We start from the raw sequence: 13,959 nt of genomic DNA, 5'->3' as shown, positions 1-13,959 counted from the left end.
TTTGATCGCCTGCAGCCGCCAAGTGCGCTGCCATCTTTCTTCTTTCGTCCTCTTTTCCTCTCTTTTTCGTCTCTTTCGCTCGATATCGGGTAGTACATTCAACACCACGACATGACAATCGGAACGATCAAGCCCAGGCGCAGTCTCGGTGCCATCATAGACTCTATTCCTAGCCAACAGGAATATGTTCCAGATTCTTGCTCGGAAAACTCAGGCTCCGATTCAGAACGAGATGCTCCCATTCCAACTCTCAAACCCATACCACTCACGCCTTTACCTCCCAGATCAGCACGCTTGATTAGCGAACTAGGGGCCGACCCCATAAAAATAGGGAAGAAGAACGAAAGAGAGGAGGCTAGAGCTGTACCTGGTGACGGCAAAATAGATACGAAGGTCCATGGGGCTGTCGACACTTTATTAGCGCCGGTATTGTATTTTGCCGTGCAGTGGTGAGTACCAGATGATGATCTAAATACACTTTCCTGACCTACCACAGGAGGAAACCCCAATTTAAGAAGCATAGTAAGTAATGTCTTGTGATGGCGTTGCCTAAGGTCATCAAGGGTTGTATAGTTGACATTTGTTTTCTAATCTAGAAACTTGGGATGGGGATGCCAACATCAAGGTAGAAGGTAACAGGATTGTAATGCTTGACGAGGATGGAAATCAGTGAGTTATCGTGGAGAACCTTGAGTTCGAGCATTGAATTTTCCTCCAGAATGGCCGCTACCAATGTTGGGGATAAGGTGATCAAGCCAGAAGCCGAATTTAAGATCGGTGGATATGAGATCATGGTAGATCATGTATTGCAACAGGACCAGTACGTTCGCGCGCACCATGCCATTAAATTTATCTAAAACCTTTTCAGATTCAAAGCTAGTACCAGTATTCTCAACAGGCCTAAAGTTATCCCAACAATCAAAAGCACCGGCTACCGACCTGCATCATTCACAAAGCCCTTTAGACCTCCCATACAGAAAGCAAATTTGACCCCAGCAAAGCCATCAACTATGGAAATTGTCAACAATGAACACCACCAGTCACCCATTTCCTCATCTTCAAAGCGCTCCATCCCAACACCCGCAGCCGCCCAACGAGCAGTTGCTGCTTCATCATTTTATACGAGACAATCACCTAAACCATTCAATGAAAGGATTGTATTGGGAGAGAAGAGCAACAAGGAGAGGCTACAATGGGGGGGAGCGTTATTCAACCCTCATGCTGAAGGTGCAGTGGTGATGCCCAGGCCTGGGGAAAAGCTGGCTAAATTGAAGTAAGTCTCATTATTTTTTTGCTGGATAAATGCTGACAGATAATACAGAGGCACAACCATCGTGGATGTGGTGCTTGACCCCGTCTTGGGGAACTTATTGCGGGACCATCAGAAAGAAGGTGTCAAAGTCAGTATTGCCATCAGCACAGGATAGCTCAACGATAATAACTCCCATTAGTTTATGTACTCGTGTGTCATGGGGATGACCGGTGCGGAAGGCGAAGGATGCATCCTTGCGGATGAGATGGGTTTGGGCAAGACGCTTCAAACAATAGCACTCATTTACACCATGCTGAGTAGGTGCAGCCGTCCTTCAGAAGGTAAGCCTTGCCTAATGATTTCACAGAGCAGTCTCCCTTTGCCAATCAAACATCCATGTGCGTCTCAGTCTTTTGCTTCTGGACGTCATAACACTGACATTTATTGCTTACTGCTTCGTATAGTATCGGCAAAGCGATCATTGTGTGTCCGGTAACGTTGGTGGACAATTGGCGCAAAGAGTTCAAGAAATGGTGAGTGGCTGAATGCAGTAATGGAGTATGCTGCTGATCATTGCACAGGGTGGATAGGCGAGTGAACGTTCTGGTGGCCGATGGTACAGATTATAGGGTATCGTCTTTTGTGAGCAGCTGTTTTAGCCATGAACGACGCACGCTAAAAGACATCGTAGGTCAACAACAAGCACCAACATGTTCTGATCATTGGTTACGAAAGGGCGGGTCGTTTTCTTACCCTCCTGTATCTTTAAAACTGACTCAACTTACGGTATTCAGCTTCGCAAAGTCGTGTAAGCTCTCAAGACTTTGCTCAGATAATAAGCTTCTAATCTTTCATTCAAAGCAAAGAACTTGCATCGTGCATTCCGCCAATTGACCTTATCGTCTGTGACGAAGGACATCGCCTGAAATCCAAAGACAATAAAACGATAAAAATGTTCGATATGCTCAAAACCCAACGCCGTATTAGTAAGTTTGGTTATAATCTCCTAATGTTCCCCCTTTAACTCTTCGAAGTCTTATCAGGGACGCCAGTACAGAACGATCTAGGTGAATATTGGGCGATGGTCAATTTTGCTTGTCCGGGTGTGTTGGGAAAATACTCGGCTTTCGCAAAGCATTATGAAAAGCCAATATTAAAAAGCAGAACACCTAACTGTTCAGCGAAAGATGTAGAGCTAGGCAGGGAAAGAGCAAATGATGTGAGGCTCTCTTTCTTAGTCATTAAGGATGTTGGTTGACCTGTGAATCAGTTAGCCAAGTTGTCCAAGGAGTTTGTCCTGCGAAGGACGGCTGCAGTGCTTGAAAATTATTTGCCTCCCAAGTGTATGTTGCGCTGACAATCCTTGAGGACTAAAACTGACAAACGCAGACGAGTACGTAATTTTTATCGCCCCATCCCTTCTTCAGCTTTCGGTCCTTTCAAACCTCCTCGACCCTAATATCGTCGGAAGCTTCATCCGAGGCTATGGTGCGCAGTCATTAGCTCTAAGTAAGTTAACGGTTTTCATCAGCCACGTCTGACAACCGGCAGTTGATCTCATGAGGAAAATTTCCAATTCTCCTATGGTAAGAAATGATTTGTTGCAGTATCGTCAGCCGTCCTCACACATAATGCGGTAGCTTTTAAAACGAAGAGACGACGAATTAGCACGAGCAAATGATGATTTAGGCTCAGCCACCTCAGCAGCAATCTCTGCTATCCCTAGCGATGCCAACATCAACGATGTGACTACGTCTGGCAAGATGCTCATGCTTGACAAAATGCTCCATTCCATCTACCAATGCACTGAAGAAAAAGTTGTTGTTGTGTCTAACTGGACTTCTACACTTGACTTGATCCAAGGATTATGTAAACTGAAGAGGTACAATTATCTCAGACTTGATGGTAGTACTCCGCCGAAGCAGAGACAAGAGCTAGTTGATAGGTTCAACAAAGACAAGGGAAGACAAGAAAGTTTTGTTTTTCTGCTTAGTGCCAAAGCTGGCGGAGTGGGACTCAACCTGATTGGGTGCGTCGATTTTGTGCGCGGGTCGTTGAGGAAGACTAACAGAGTGATAGTGGATCGAGGTTGATTTTGTTCGACAGCGATTGGTGGGCAGCAGGCTTTTTAATAGAGGGGCTAAGTTGACAATGGTGACACTATGCAGGAACCCCTCCACCGACCTCCAAGCTATGGCCCGGATACATCGGTCAGTTCTGCATTTTCAGTCGTGGCGATTTGACGTCTATACTTACACATGAAAAGCGACGGGCAAAAGCGCCCAGTCTATATCTATCGCTTTCTCACTACTAACGCCATCGATGAGAAAATCTATCAACGTCAAATTACTAAGACGGGGCTATCAGACCAGATGATGGATCAAACGCGTACAGAGAAACAGACGAGCAAAGATTGTATGTAATACAATGTGACTATAACTAACGCATGGTTTTCTGACTGACTTGGACCATGAAGCTTTCTCGGCAGCAGAATTGAGGGACATATTCACCCTGAATGTACGAACGGACGGTTGTCAAACACGTATGTGGTGTGCCTTTCCGTTGATTTGTTCTGATGTGACTTCAACAGATGATTTGTTGGGTTGTCAGTGCACGAGAAAACCTGTAGGCGAAACGAGGGACATTGCGGAAGGGGAGCATAATTCAAAGGTCCTGCCAGACAATGCGTCTGAGGAAAGTGATAGTGACGAAAACGATCATCCCACTTTTGTCAGTGCCAATAAATATGATCCCGAACCCGTGAGCGCGCTCCTTTTTTCAATCATCTTGAATCAAATCACTCACTGCTTCTCTCGTTGATTCAGACTCCCAAAATGCGTCGCAAGGTCGGTGAAAGTTGAAGTGAGATATTTAGCAGCCACTAATGATTGCACGGACTAGGCCATTCAAGAGCAAAAAAACAAACTCGCCGCGCTGAAGCACTGGGCACATTTCGATCCTTTTGAACCTGCATCATTCCGTGGCATACAAGACTCTCTTCTGTATAACGTACTGTTCGATTCGTGGGAGACTGATAGTGCCCCTTTATCCCAAAACATCAAGACATATGGCTCTCTGGCCTTCGAGAGCCCCCATGAAAGGCATGAGGATGATCTTGACTCAGATGAAGAAGTTTTGGTACCCAAAAAACGCAAATCTGGGATAGTAAGAAGTGGAGTCATGCTGAAGAAAGCGAGGGCAGCGGACGAGGAGAATACGGGGTTCAGCCAAAGAAGGCATAATCTGAGAAGCATCGCGGAAAGTGGAGGAACTGGGAGAGTGACATTTGTGTTTGAGAAGATATCAAAAAGTACCATAGCCTAAATTACGTCGGTGCTTGTATAAGGAGCTGTATAAATAGGAAGTCGTGTGCATTTGACGCGACAAGTCTAGATTTTTCACGTAGAGTATACATAAATATACTGGATGTAGCATGCAGTACAACAAGACGAGGATGACTAGGCCCTAACAGTAACTTCTCCTGTTCCCTTGTCTGTCCTTTTTAATTCTTCAATCTTCTTCACCCGAAGAACCAAAATGTTCATCTCGCCAACTATTAAGTTTCGAGAAGGCACTCCAAGTGATTTGTAAATGCCCCTTAAAGCCCCTGAATGGGATGTGATACTTATATCTGCGGGGAAAAGGTAATGTCAACAATAAACCGTTGACCACCTTGCATCTTGTACGTACAGGTGGAATCGTTGCTCATATCCAAAACTTGTGCGATCCCTGCTCCACATCGAGCCACGAGCTCTTCCTCAGTTTCCCGATTCCTAACTTCACCTGACTGCCACAACTCGTCCTCCTCCTTTACCTCTGGAGTGTATGTGAAGGAAGGAAAATCCCTCTGTAGCTCAGAGAGAGAAGATCGTTTATCACATTCGTGGACGTGCAGGTGCTCGCGTACGTTCTGATAATGGATGCGAGTCAGGAACAATACTCCCAGATAAATATGCCAAAGAGAGTAATTTACCTCAATGACTGTAGCTGGTACTCCATGACTTTTACCCTTGCCTTTATTCTCTTCGAATAGCCAACCCCATTCAATCCCGCAAGTCTCCCCTGCACGCTTCATCGGACTCACATACCACTTATTGGGTAGAGGCATACCTCTCTTGACCTCCCTTTGTAATGCATATCCGAGATCTGCTGCTTGGGAGCGGCCAAGGTCTGTCAAGTCTGGGTCAAGAATAGGATGAAGGATCTGGCCCTATTAATAGAGGGGCAAAGGCGTTGCCAAGTTTGGGAAGAACATACTTGAGCTGATGGCCATTTGCCTTTGCGGATAAGATAACAGCATGGACGTACTATGTCATCCGGTATTTGGTATATTTCTTTGATGGTGTTGTGCTGAGCTTGAAGCAACTGTCAGCCATATACAGCTCAAAACGTCAGCCATTGCTGCATGTATGAGAGGCGAACCTTGGCCATGCCGAGCAGCAAAAATAACCTTGATTCCCTCTCCTTCAGGACATTGTTGCTGTAGTTCTATACGATTATCAGCTTCTACACTCTCTACTATTCACTGTGCAAAACGGTATATGCTCGCTGACCAGCTATGCGTCTCTTGAACTCTGCCCAATCGCCGGGAGGGGGTTGGAGGCCGAAGGGGCCTTTGATCTAGAATATCAAATGGTTAGTGGGAAGATAGATGTATGCAGAAGGTGTAAGTTGATTATTTAATAGGATATTCAGTTAGCACTTACGTCTTCGTTCCAATCAGATACTTTAAAGAATTCCTTGAGATGTGTATAGATGTATTTCATGACGGACAAGTATAAGGTGCAAGCAACAAGTAATGATCGTTAAATGGCGAGGAACAGTGAAGTGAGCAGTAAACTGGTCAAAATAAATCAAAAATCAACAACAGAAAGAAACGAGAGATACGCTAAAAGATGAGATAATTATAAAATATCGATCATCTCTACTACATTGGTATTAGTGTATATTCTGATGTGTTCCGCCTGATTTTCTGTACGTAACGAGCAGAGATGGGAGCGCTGTCACCGCCTGTCGGGCAGCCCAACCACCGTTCACCAGCTCTGACTATGGTGCTTTCAAAAAATCGGTGGACGGTTATAATTATTAGGCTACTTACTATTATAAACCACAAAAAAGTGGAACGCGCGATGCGAGTGGACAAGGGAAAATAAACGAGGGCCAGGCTTGTTGTTGCTGGCGTTGTGCTCGAGATAAGAAGCAAGGCCGGGACATTAGTACTTATGGAGGGGGACTAAAAAAAGGCGGGACACGCGAAGTGTTAATTGGGTTACTAAAAGCACCCCTGTATAGTTATAAGTATGCCTCTAAAAAATGTAAAAATGGTTCCGTTAATATGGCTAAGAAGCGTGCTCATTATGGGATTAGTTTTACTAATCGTCGATTAGATGTTGTGTTTTATTACTCTTGCATGGAGTAGAATCCAATGCATAGAGTACCACCGCTGGATAGTACTGGCTTGGGGCTACATGTACATATAATTATCATCAAGGTCGAAAGTCATGCATATGGACTTGTAGTATATGGCCTTTTACTATGGAGCATAGCTAGTACGTAGGTAGTGGTCCGCTTGCCGGCGGTGAGCCCCGCTGCCGGCCGAATGATAATTTTAATGTTTATTTCCATGTAAGGAATGAGGGGGATAAGGCCTCCTCCAACACTGCCAATGAAGTAAGAGAGGCCGATAGTAAGGGCAGAAATATATAGTCGAGAAACGGGGACTTCCTCTGAAGTAGTCGTTAGCAGCAATTCTGCGACCGGAAACGGAATAGTAACTTACCCATGCCTTCACCAAACTTGAGCAAGAATACAGTCATGCCCATCTCTTCATTGCCAGACATTCCACCATCCTCCTCTTCGACCTTCTTCGGTCTCCAGTTAAGCAATGCCCACTTCTTATTTTCACTCTCAGATACGACGTTGGCGCCTGGCATAACACCCTCAGATCCCTCAGCACCTGAAGAAATTTATATTTATCCCTCATGCCATTAGCTAAGTACGTTACCACAACACCAAGCCCGACTAAACATCTACCATCATGTGTCCGAAATGTAATGTGAAGAACGGGGAGTAGGATATGAAGTTAAAGGTATCTATCTCAGAGGTTGCGATTGATATAAACGTCTACTGTGGACAAGGCGGAGAGATATGGTCCTAATAGGATCGGAGGTCATTAATCTCGTTCATAAAGACAGCTCGACAACACAAGCTGATACACCCAAGCGAGCGTCTCCTGCTTCACCTCGTCGAGCGAGTTTACTTTACGAATGAACAGTTTGCCAGAAAACGTAAATGAAATTAAAAGCTTCAACATACCCATCGATAATAGTCACCAATCTCGAAGATACGGCATAAAACATCAATCCATTCGATAATGAATGTTCTAACTCATCTTTGTTCTAACTCATCTTTGTTCTAACTCATCTTCCTCTTCCGGAGAGTTGCCTGTCCTGAGAGGCAATGAAAACCCCGTCGGTCTTGGGCAATTCTGATAGACTAATGAAGAAAGGTGTCTGGTTGATCAAATATATCGAGCGCCTAATACAAAGAGTCTATAGCTATGGTCAGTCAAAGAATACATAAGGAGAAACTTAGAGGTCTTTCACATTCATGATTCGTACAGCGTAGGGCAGGGGACAGATAGGACAGCTGTTCATCACCTCCACGCTGAAACTGTGGAATTCCACCATGCTCATCATCTCGCAAAAATCTGGAGGTTGCTGTTGATAGATATTTTCACCCAATGAAAGGCGCAAGGAAGCAACCGCCCACCATAACCGCCGAAAGTAAAAAGCCAACAGCTTATCAGTCAAGTCGAACAAGGATGATGTTGAACGGGGGCATGAAGGTAGCTTCAACAGTGAGACAGTATGCCGTCGAAGAGTTCGAGAATCACAGTTCGTTTGATGAGGAAGGAGGAAAGGGGATTTAAACGGCGGATCGAGGGCTCTGCATCACCATCTTTCTATAATGTCATCAACTCTCGAATTTATCAACTGCATTGTATAATGAATTGCCAAATTGTAGAGATTTTTACATGAGTGGTAAAAGCAGCAAGGACATAGTTTTCGTTCGGTGCAAAGGAGGCAGCGCTGTATGCCAGTACCTGGAATGTTGCACCAGCTGTATTTGCTTTCATCATCAGAGAACGTAAGCCCCGTTGACGATACAGTTCTGTTGACATCAGCACAAATGGGGAGTAGCAACGTAGCTCTCAACCGCATTCGCCAAGTAAAAAGGTGTGTTCATCTAGGTTTGAGAGCTCCGTCCAGAGCTCAAGTAGTAAATGTACAGCAGGACGACTTGCTATAGCTTGCTGATGGACATTCGTCAGAGCATCCAAGGAGTAAAAAGTATTCGTAATGGAGTGTTTACCAGTTGACTACCACATGACTGCCTATGGTTCCGAGTCAGCTACAAAGCCCTCTACAATACTTTACCTGATGGCTGCCTCTTCGCACTTTTGGTGTATTGGGCCAATGTCTTGACTGAGTTCCGATGAAGTGATAAGTAGACGTCAAGAGAATACAAAAAAATACTATGGCTCAGAAATTCTGACGGAAGAAGTATAGTCTAATAGCTGAAAGTGACGGCTGAGAAGTATAGAAGGAGATTAAAAGAAAGACAGTAAGACAGCGGGACGTGCAGTGATAAATAAACATTATTTATTATTATTATCATTCGGCCAGCAGCGGGGCTCACCGCCGGCAAGCGGACCATTACCTACGTACTAGCTACTAGAGCTATGCTCCATAGTAAAAGGTCATATACTACAAGTCCATATGCATGACTTTCGACCTTGATGATAATTATATGTACATGTAGCCCCAAGCCAGTACTATCCAGCGGTGGTACTCTATGCATTGGATTCTACTCCATGCAAGAGTAATAAAACACAACATCTAATCGACGATTAGTAAAACTAATCCCATAATGAGCACGCTTCTTAGCCATATTAACGGAACCATTTTTACATTTTTTAGAAGCATACTTATAACTATACAGGGGTGACTAAAAGTGTCTCCATTCGTGGATGAGTACGTAGTTAAGTGACTGAATGATTGCGATCGCTTTTTCTTTCCAATAAATAAGGTTATTCTTCTAACACCTATAGAAGCTGTCTCTATGTTGATAGAGAAAGAAAAGTAGTTGTACAATAATGTGAAGTTAAGACTGTGAATGCAATGCAACTGTGAAAGCAATGCCATGCAGATACAACATCTGTCACCATAGCAACAGCAACAATATCAGTCGTTTGGCGATACAACGCTTTACAACCAACGGGGTCTTCTCCTCAGCTGTCCCTAACCCCCCACCTTTTTCTGCCCGGCTCGCTGGTAATTAAAATCCTTTACCCGTCCCTTTCTCGTCATGCCAGGAGTACATACTCTCGATTTCGGACAAGTAATTTAGGAACTTCCCTAGTTCAGAGTCAGACAATCTTGCAAAGATGCAATGGGCAGTTTACGCACAAAGATTTCTCTGGGCTTTCTGCGCTCTTGTTTCATGAGACGAAAGCGGCGGCAACCCCATGTCTTCACCATGGTCCAAAAAATCAAGCAGACTCGAAGCAACAGATCGAACCTTCTCGATAATAGTGAAACTGTTCACCGCTGTATGTTGTGTAAATTGAAGCCACGAATGAGATATTCACACAAAAACAGCACCTACCGAGAACTTGAATTGGAATTTTTTGCAAGATAGATAGCATGTCAACGACTACCTCATCCTTTTCATCTTGTGTCTGTTCTCTGATTGAGCGTTTCATCGCTTCCCTTTGGGCGAGGTCTAATCCATGGTGTGCTTCGTCTTGCTGAATTTCGAGGAGCTCTTCTCGATATTGGATAATTATGAACCGAACTAGTTGCTGTTCTTGTTCGTCAGTAATCGGCATTGGTATACAAATAACAACACAAGCTCTGCTCACCTGTGTGACGTAGATATTGGCCTGCTGAACTAAGTAGAAGTCCTTGACGAGATCCATGTCATGTTCGTTGGGGTCAGAAAAGATGGTATGAATGTCACTCTTGATTCTTTCGTCCCAATCTGGAGACATAGACCTATGCTTGAAATTGGCCCATCGCCTTGGTTGTAATAGGCAGCTCGAGGAGACGACTCACATGACAGATGCACTTGCGGATCTGTAATCTAACTTTAAAGGTGCGGGGCAAAAATCCATGATGGACATCGTACGGTTGTAAAGCTCATTAATCTCATTGATTCTCATTTGGAGCATTAAACCAGACGGCGACCTTATTTTATCTCGTCGACGCTTATCCAACACTTCTCCTGAAACTATATCATGAAGTTAGAAGTCATATCAACATATACACCTGGTGATTCACTTACCGCGAAAAAGATGGCTGATATAGCGGAAGCCGCTCAACACTGAAGTGTAGGATTCGGGTTGTTTTGTATATCCTTCTTCCGTCAAGTATTCATCATCACTGATTGAAACAGATCAGTTTCGATCACTACACGATACTTTTTACCTACATGTCGTCGGGAAGCGCCACACTGGCACAATCGTCTTCATGGAATAATACAGGGAAAGCTCCTGTGAAAGCAAGTGTCTTATCCCCACCATACATGAGCCAAAACATCCGTCTCAAAAGTACCCGCTCAATGTTTCCCAGTGTAGCGTATGTCTTGATGGGCCAATGAGTCAGTCTGCCGTTGGCGCAACAAAGGGAGAAAGCTTACACCTTCCTCATGGGCTCGTAGAGCAAGCATGAAAACGTAATTCTGACCGAATAATCCATGGCTGACTACGATGTGCCCAGTGATTCCATAAACGTATCTAGTTAACCATCGTTGAGCTGTTAGCCCGTACACCCACAACAAGAATGGTCAATAAACTGTCACCTACAAGCTGAGATAGATAATGATGGCTATAGCATCTGCTCTTAGTATGATCACCACGTTTTCGGGAGAAGACTCACTTCTTGTCACGGTAATAGTATCGAAATCTCGTGCTAAATAGTCTTTGATTCTATTGTGACATCTTAAAACGAGGTCCTTGACTTCATTTCTGGGCAGATCGACAAAGCTTCTCGGAAGCTGCACTAACGTACTTGCTACAACAGCCAGAACCAAGATCACCCATTCCTCCTGATCCGGGTTTTCTTCCCGTTTTGTGTTCAGATCGTGGATAAATGATGGTCTGTGCAAGCAAGGAATTAAGCAATAAATATAATCAAAGTATAGGTCAATGATATGGTAAAGAAGCCGACGTGGAAGGACAGAATCAAGAGGATTTCGCGGGTCATATGTGTGGTTGATATAAGCAAGGTGTTGAGGTAAGTGAAGCGGTGAAGATTGTGCACTCGGAGTTTGACTTGTAGCCAGTGAATGGGAGGGGTCAAGAGAGACAGGGAGATAACTCCTTGAACGTAGAGGTGAAAGTCCGAGAGGTACTGTAACGGCCTGGACACTGGGAGACGAACTGGCAGAAATGGACATGATAGGGTAATGTCCAGCATGAGCCGCGCGTGTAGTAGACATAGTCATGCCCAAGGTCGGCTGCCATTCAGAAGACGTGTTATCCGACGTCGCAGGTGGTGTTCCCCGCAACGCAGCCTGTAGCGGTGGAGGGGCACGTGGTATAGTTGCGGGTACTTCAGAGCTGAATTTTGAAGAACCAACAGTTGATGAGATGGATTTTCCGTTTTCGTTGCATTCAACCTGCTGATCTTCCTGTATACGCTTCAAATACCTGTCGAAGATGAAGTAAGTGATGCTTATTCGAGCCTATGGACAGAGCGAATTCCTTACATATTGGGGGGACCCCTTTTCCGTTGCACATAATCGAAAGTACCTGCGTGAACAAAAGATAAACAAAGTACTTTCAAGTAGATAACTTCCAAACACGCACATGGTAGATTCAGCTGAGCGCAATGGCTGCACATGTTCTTGATTGGACCGTCAGTCTCTTTTCCCGGAGGCGGTCTGTCGCATTTGACTCTGGACGATACAGAAGTAAGCAATCAACAATGACATAGTTGGCAGGGAAGGCGCGTACTTTCGGGCGCGGCAAGCTAAAGAATCATTAATAGCCAAGATCTTCATCAGTTTCATCAAATTTGGAGAGAGACGAGAAGTATTGAGGGTTTTCGTCCCATACTCACCATCACATGACTCTATTGTGCAACATCAGTATTATGGGACCGCAACAGCAGCGCAAGCTATAATTACTCACGGCTCTGCCTTGTTTTTTTTATCTTGGTCCCATCCTTTCCGCTACTTCCTGTGCGCTTCTTTCTTTTATTGTCCGTGGTCGCGGTGTCAGGAGTCACAGGCTGTTGATTGGCCTGGGTGGAGGATCCTAGGTGTTCTAGCGAGGTGGTTGTACTGGATTGTCCAGCCAGCTGAGGAGGATAGAAGTCCATGGCTAGGAGCAGGAATGTAGGGCTAGCGCGTTGATGTGAGGAGAGAAGACAGGACGATTGACAGCTCGAGCTTACCCTCTGTTGTTCGCTGTGCTGCAGAATGAGGGGAACGAAGGTTTCCCCGCATAGCTGCGGCAAATAGGCACCGCACCTTCTCACGGGAGCTGATTTTCCAACGCCATTATTATTAATAATAATAATTAACTGGTAACGAGGCGGACTCCGATGCCGGCCACTGACCGAGTAGTCTGAAAAAGGCGTTGCATTCAGACACAACACTCCCGGGAACTCTAAAAAGCACTGTAACAGTACCAGTAGTACAGTACTGCACGTTCGTACTTCGTATATAGTACTGTTTCCGACCATTGATGTTACGAACAAATAATTCATTTGCAGTGTTTGTAGTTAAAGCGTTGGAGAGACTGCTTATCCAACGGTACAGGTTTGAAGGCTAGAATATAAACACTATGAGACGCGGAACGGTTTGATTTAATTCGCCGCACTGTAATATCCTGTAAGATTAAATCAAATCGATAAATCCGACCCCAAAAATTAAATCAAATCGATAAATCCGACCCAACGAATTGAAATAATACGGCGAATGTATTGAATCAAACCGAAAGATCCGGAAACAAATCGAAAGATCCGGAAACAAACCGCTGATACTGAATTAAAACAATACCGTGAATGTATTGTAACAAACCTTTTGGCAACCCGAAAAACGATTTGTTTCAAGCTCTGTACCGATTTATTTCAAGCCTAGTTACGGGTTGAAATCATCTCGATTATGATTTGTTACAATTGGTCACCACAGCTAGCTTGACTCGGTTTGTTTTGACTCTATCTGAATGCATCATGCACTACTACTATGTATTACTTTTACGTATGACAACATAACTAATACGACAACAACGGCCAGATGTTCGGCGCATACCGCCGGCTCTTGAAGACCTCGGGCACCCTCTCCCGCATCTATACATCGTTAGCTGCATTTCTTCTTCAAATACTGGAGTAGAGAATAGGCTTACAATACGATGGACCAGGCTCCTTGAGTCGTGGTCCACTTCCCTCCATGTCACCCGTCACATCCTCCTCCCCACACCTTGTACCGCCGCCTCCCGCACTTGCTCCTGTAGGGGATTGAGTGAGCAAAATTATACAGTGAGCACTGTGAAGAAGATGCTTACGTGGACCTCGTTCCACAATCCGTCGTACTCTGGGCCTCCCAGACCCATGGCTTCCCTCAGCACGTACCCATCACCCGCGCTCCCTTCGCCCCTGGGCTTGGTGAGAGGGGCTGGAACAGCAAAAGAAGTGGAG

The 13,959-nt window shown here is 44.9% G+C and overlaps 4 protein-coding genes across 4 annotated transcripts; 1 reads left to right on the top strand and 3 right to left on the bottom strand.

Annotated features, from left to right (window-relative positions):
• Positions 1 to 111: 111 nt before the first annotated feature.
• CNBC3280 (hypothetical protein) lies at positions 112 to 4,576 on the top strand (the record flags this gene model as incomplete). Its single annotated transcript, XM_771744.1, has 24 exons — positions 112 to 449; positions 497 to 522; positions 597 to 669; positions 719 to 820; positions 869 to 1,273; positions 1,322 to 1,400; positions 1,452 to 1,569; positions 1,620 to 1,650; positions 1,717 to 1,785; positions 1,834 to 1,894; positions 2,047 to 2,060; positions 2,114 to 2,238; positions 2,296 to 2,471; positions 2,523 to 2,595; positions 2,642 to 2,761; positions 2,804 to 2,838; positions 2,893 to 3,281; positions 3,332 to 3,364; positions 3,421 to 3,462; positions 3,519 to 3,667; positions 3,729 to 3,794; positions 3,843 to 4,012; positions 4,078 to 4,098; positions 4,154 to 4,576. The coding sequence occupies 24 exons, from the start codon at positions 112 to 114 to the stop codon at positions 4,574 to 4,576; spliced, it is 3,138 nt and encodes a 1,045-aa protein (XP_776837.1).
• Positions 4,577 to 4,710: 134 nt separating this feature from the next.
• Positions 4,711 to 6,018, bottom strand: CNBC3270 (hypothetical protein; the record flags this gene model as incomplete). The annotated part of the gene is made up of 7 exons (XM_771743.1): positions 4,711 to 4,883; positions 4,943 to 5,162; positions 5,226 to 5,462; positions 5,510 to 5,607; positions 5,675 to 5,740; positions 5,806 to 5,872; positions 5,959 to 6,018. 7 exons carry the CDS (start codon positions 6,016 to 6,018, stop codon positions 4,711 to 4,713), a joined length of 921 nt encoding a protein of 306 aa, XP_776836.1.
• Positions 6,019 to 6,751: 733 nt separating this feature from the next.
• On the bottom strand, positions 6,752 to 7,185 carry CNBC3260 (hypothetical protein; the record flags this gene model as incomplete). The annotated part of the gene is made up of 2 exons (XM_771742.1): positions 6,752 to 6,978; positions 7,032 to 7,185. 2 exons carry the CDS (start codon positions 7,183 to 7,185, stop codon positions 6,752 to 6,754), a joined length of 381 nt encoding a protein of 126 aa, XP_776835.1.
• Positions 7,186 to 9,592: 2,407 nt separating this feature from the next.
• On the bottom strand, positions 9,593 to 12,639 carry CNBC3250 (hypothetical protein; the record flags this gene model as incomplete). Its single annotated transcript, XM_771741.1, has 15 exons — positions 9,593 to 9,672; positions 9,724 to 9,864; positions 9,923 to 10,118; positions 10,179 to 10,311; positions 10,372 to 10,546; positions 10,601 to 10,698; positions 10,748 to 10,899; positions 10,955 to 11,051; positions 11,121 to 11,142; positions 11,194 to 11,966; positions 12,026 to 12,068; positions 12,126 to 12,214; positions 12,273 to 12,288; positions 12,379 to 12,390; positions 12,450 to 12,639. 15 exons carry the CDS (start codon positions 12,637 to 12,639, stop codon positions 9,593 to 9,595), a joined length of 2,217 nt encoding a protein of 738 aa, XP_776834.1.
• Positions 12,640 to 13,959: the final 1,320 nt, after the last annotated feature.

Source organism: Cryptococcus neoformans, chromosome 3, assembly GCF_000149385.1.
Source record: "Cryptococcus neoformans var. neoformans B-3501A chromosome 3, whole genome shotgun sequence".
In the NCBI taxonomy this organism is placed as follows: Eukaryota; Fungi; Basidiomycota; class Tremellomycetes; order Tremellales; family Cryptococcaceae; genus Cryptococcus; species Cryptococcus deneoformans.
This window is presented reverse-complemented; position numbering and strand designations above follow the sequence as displayed.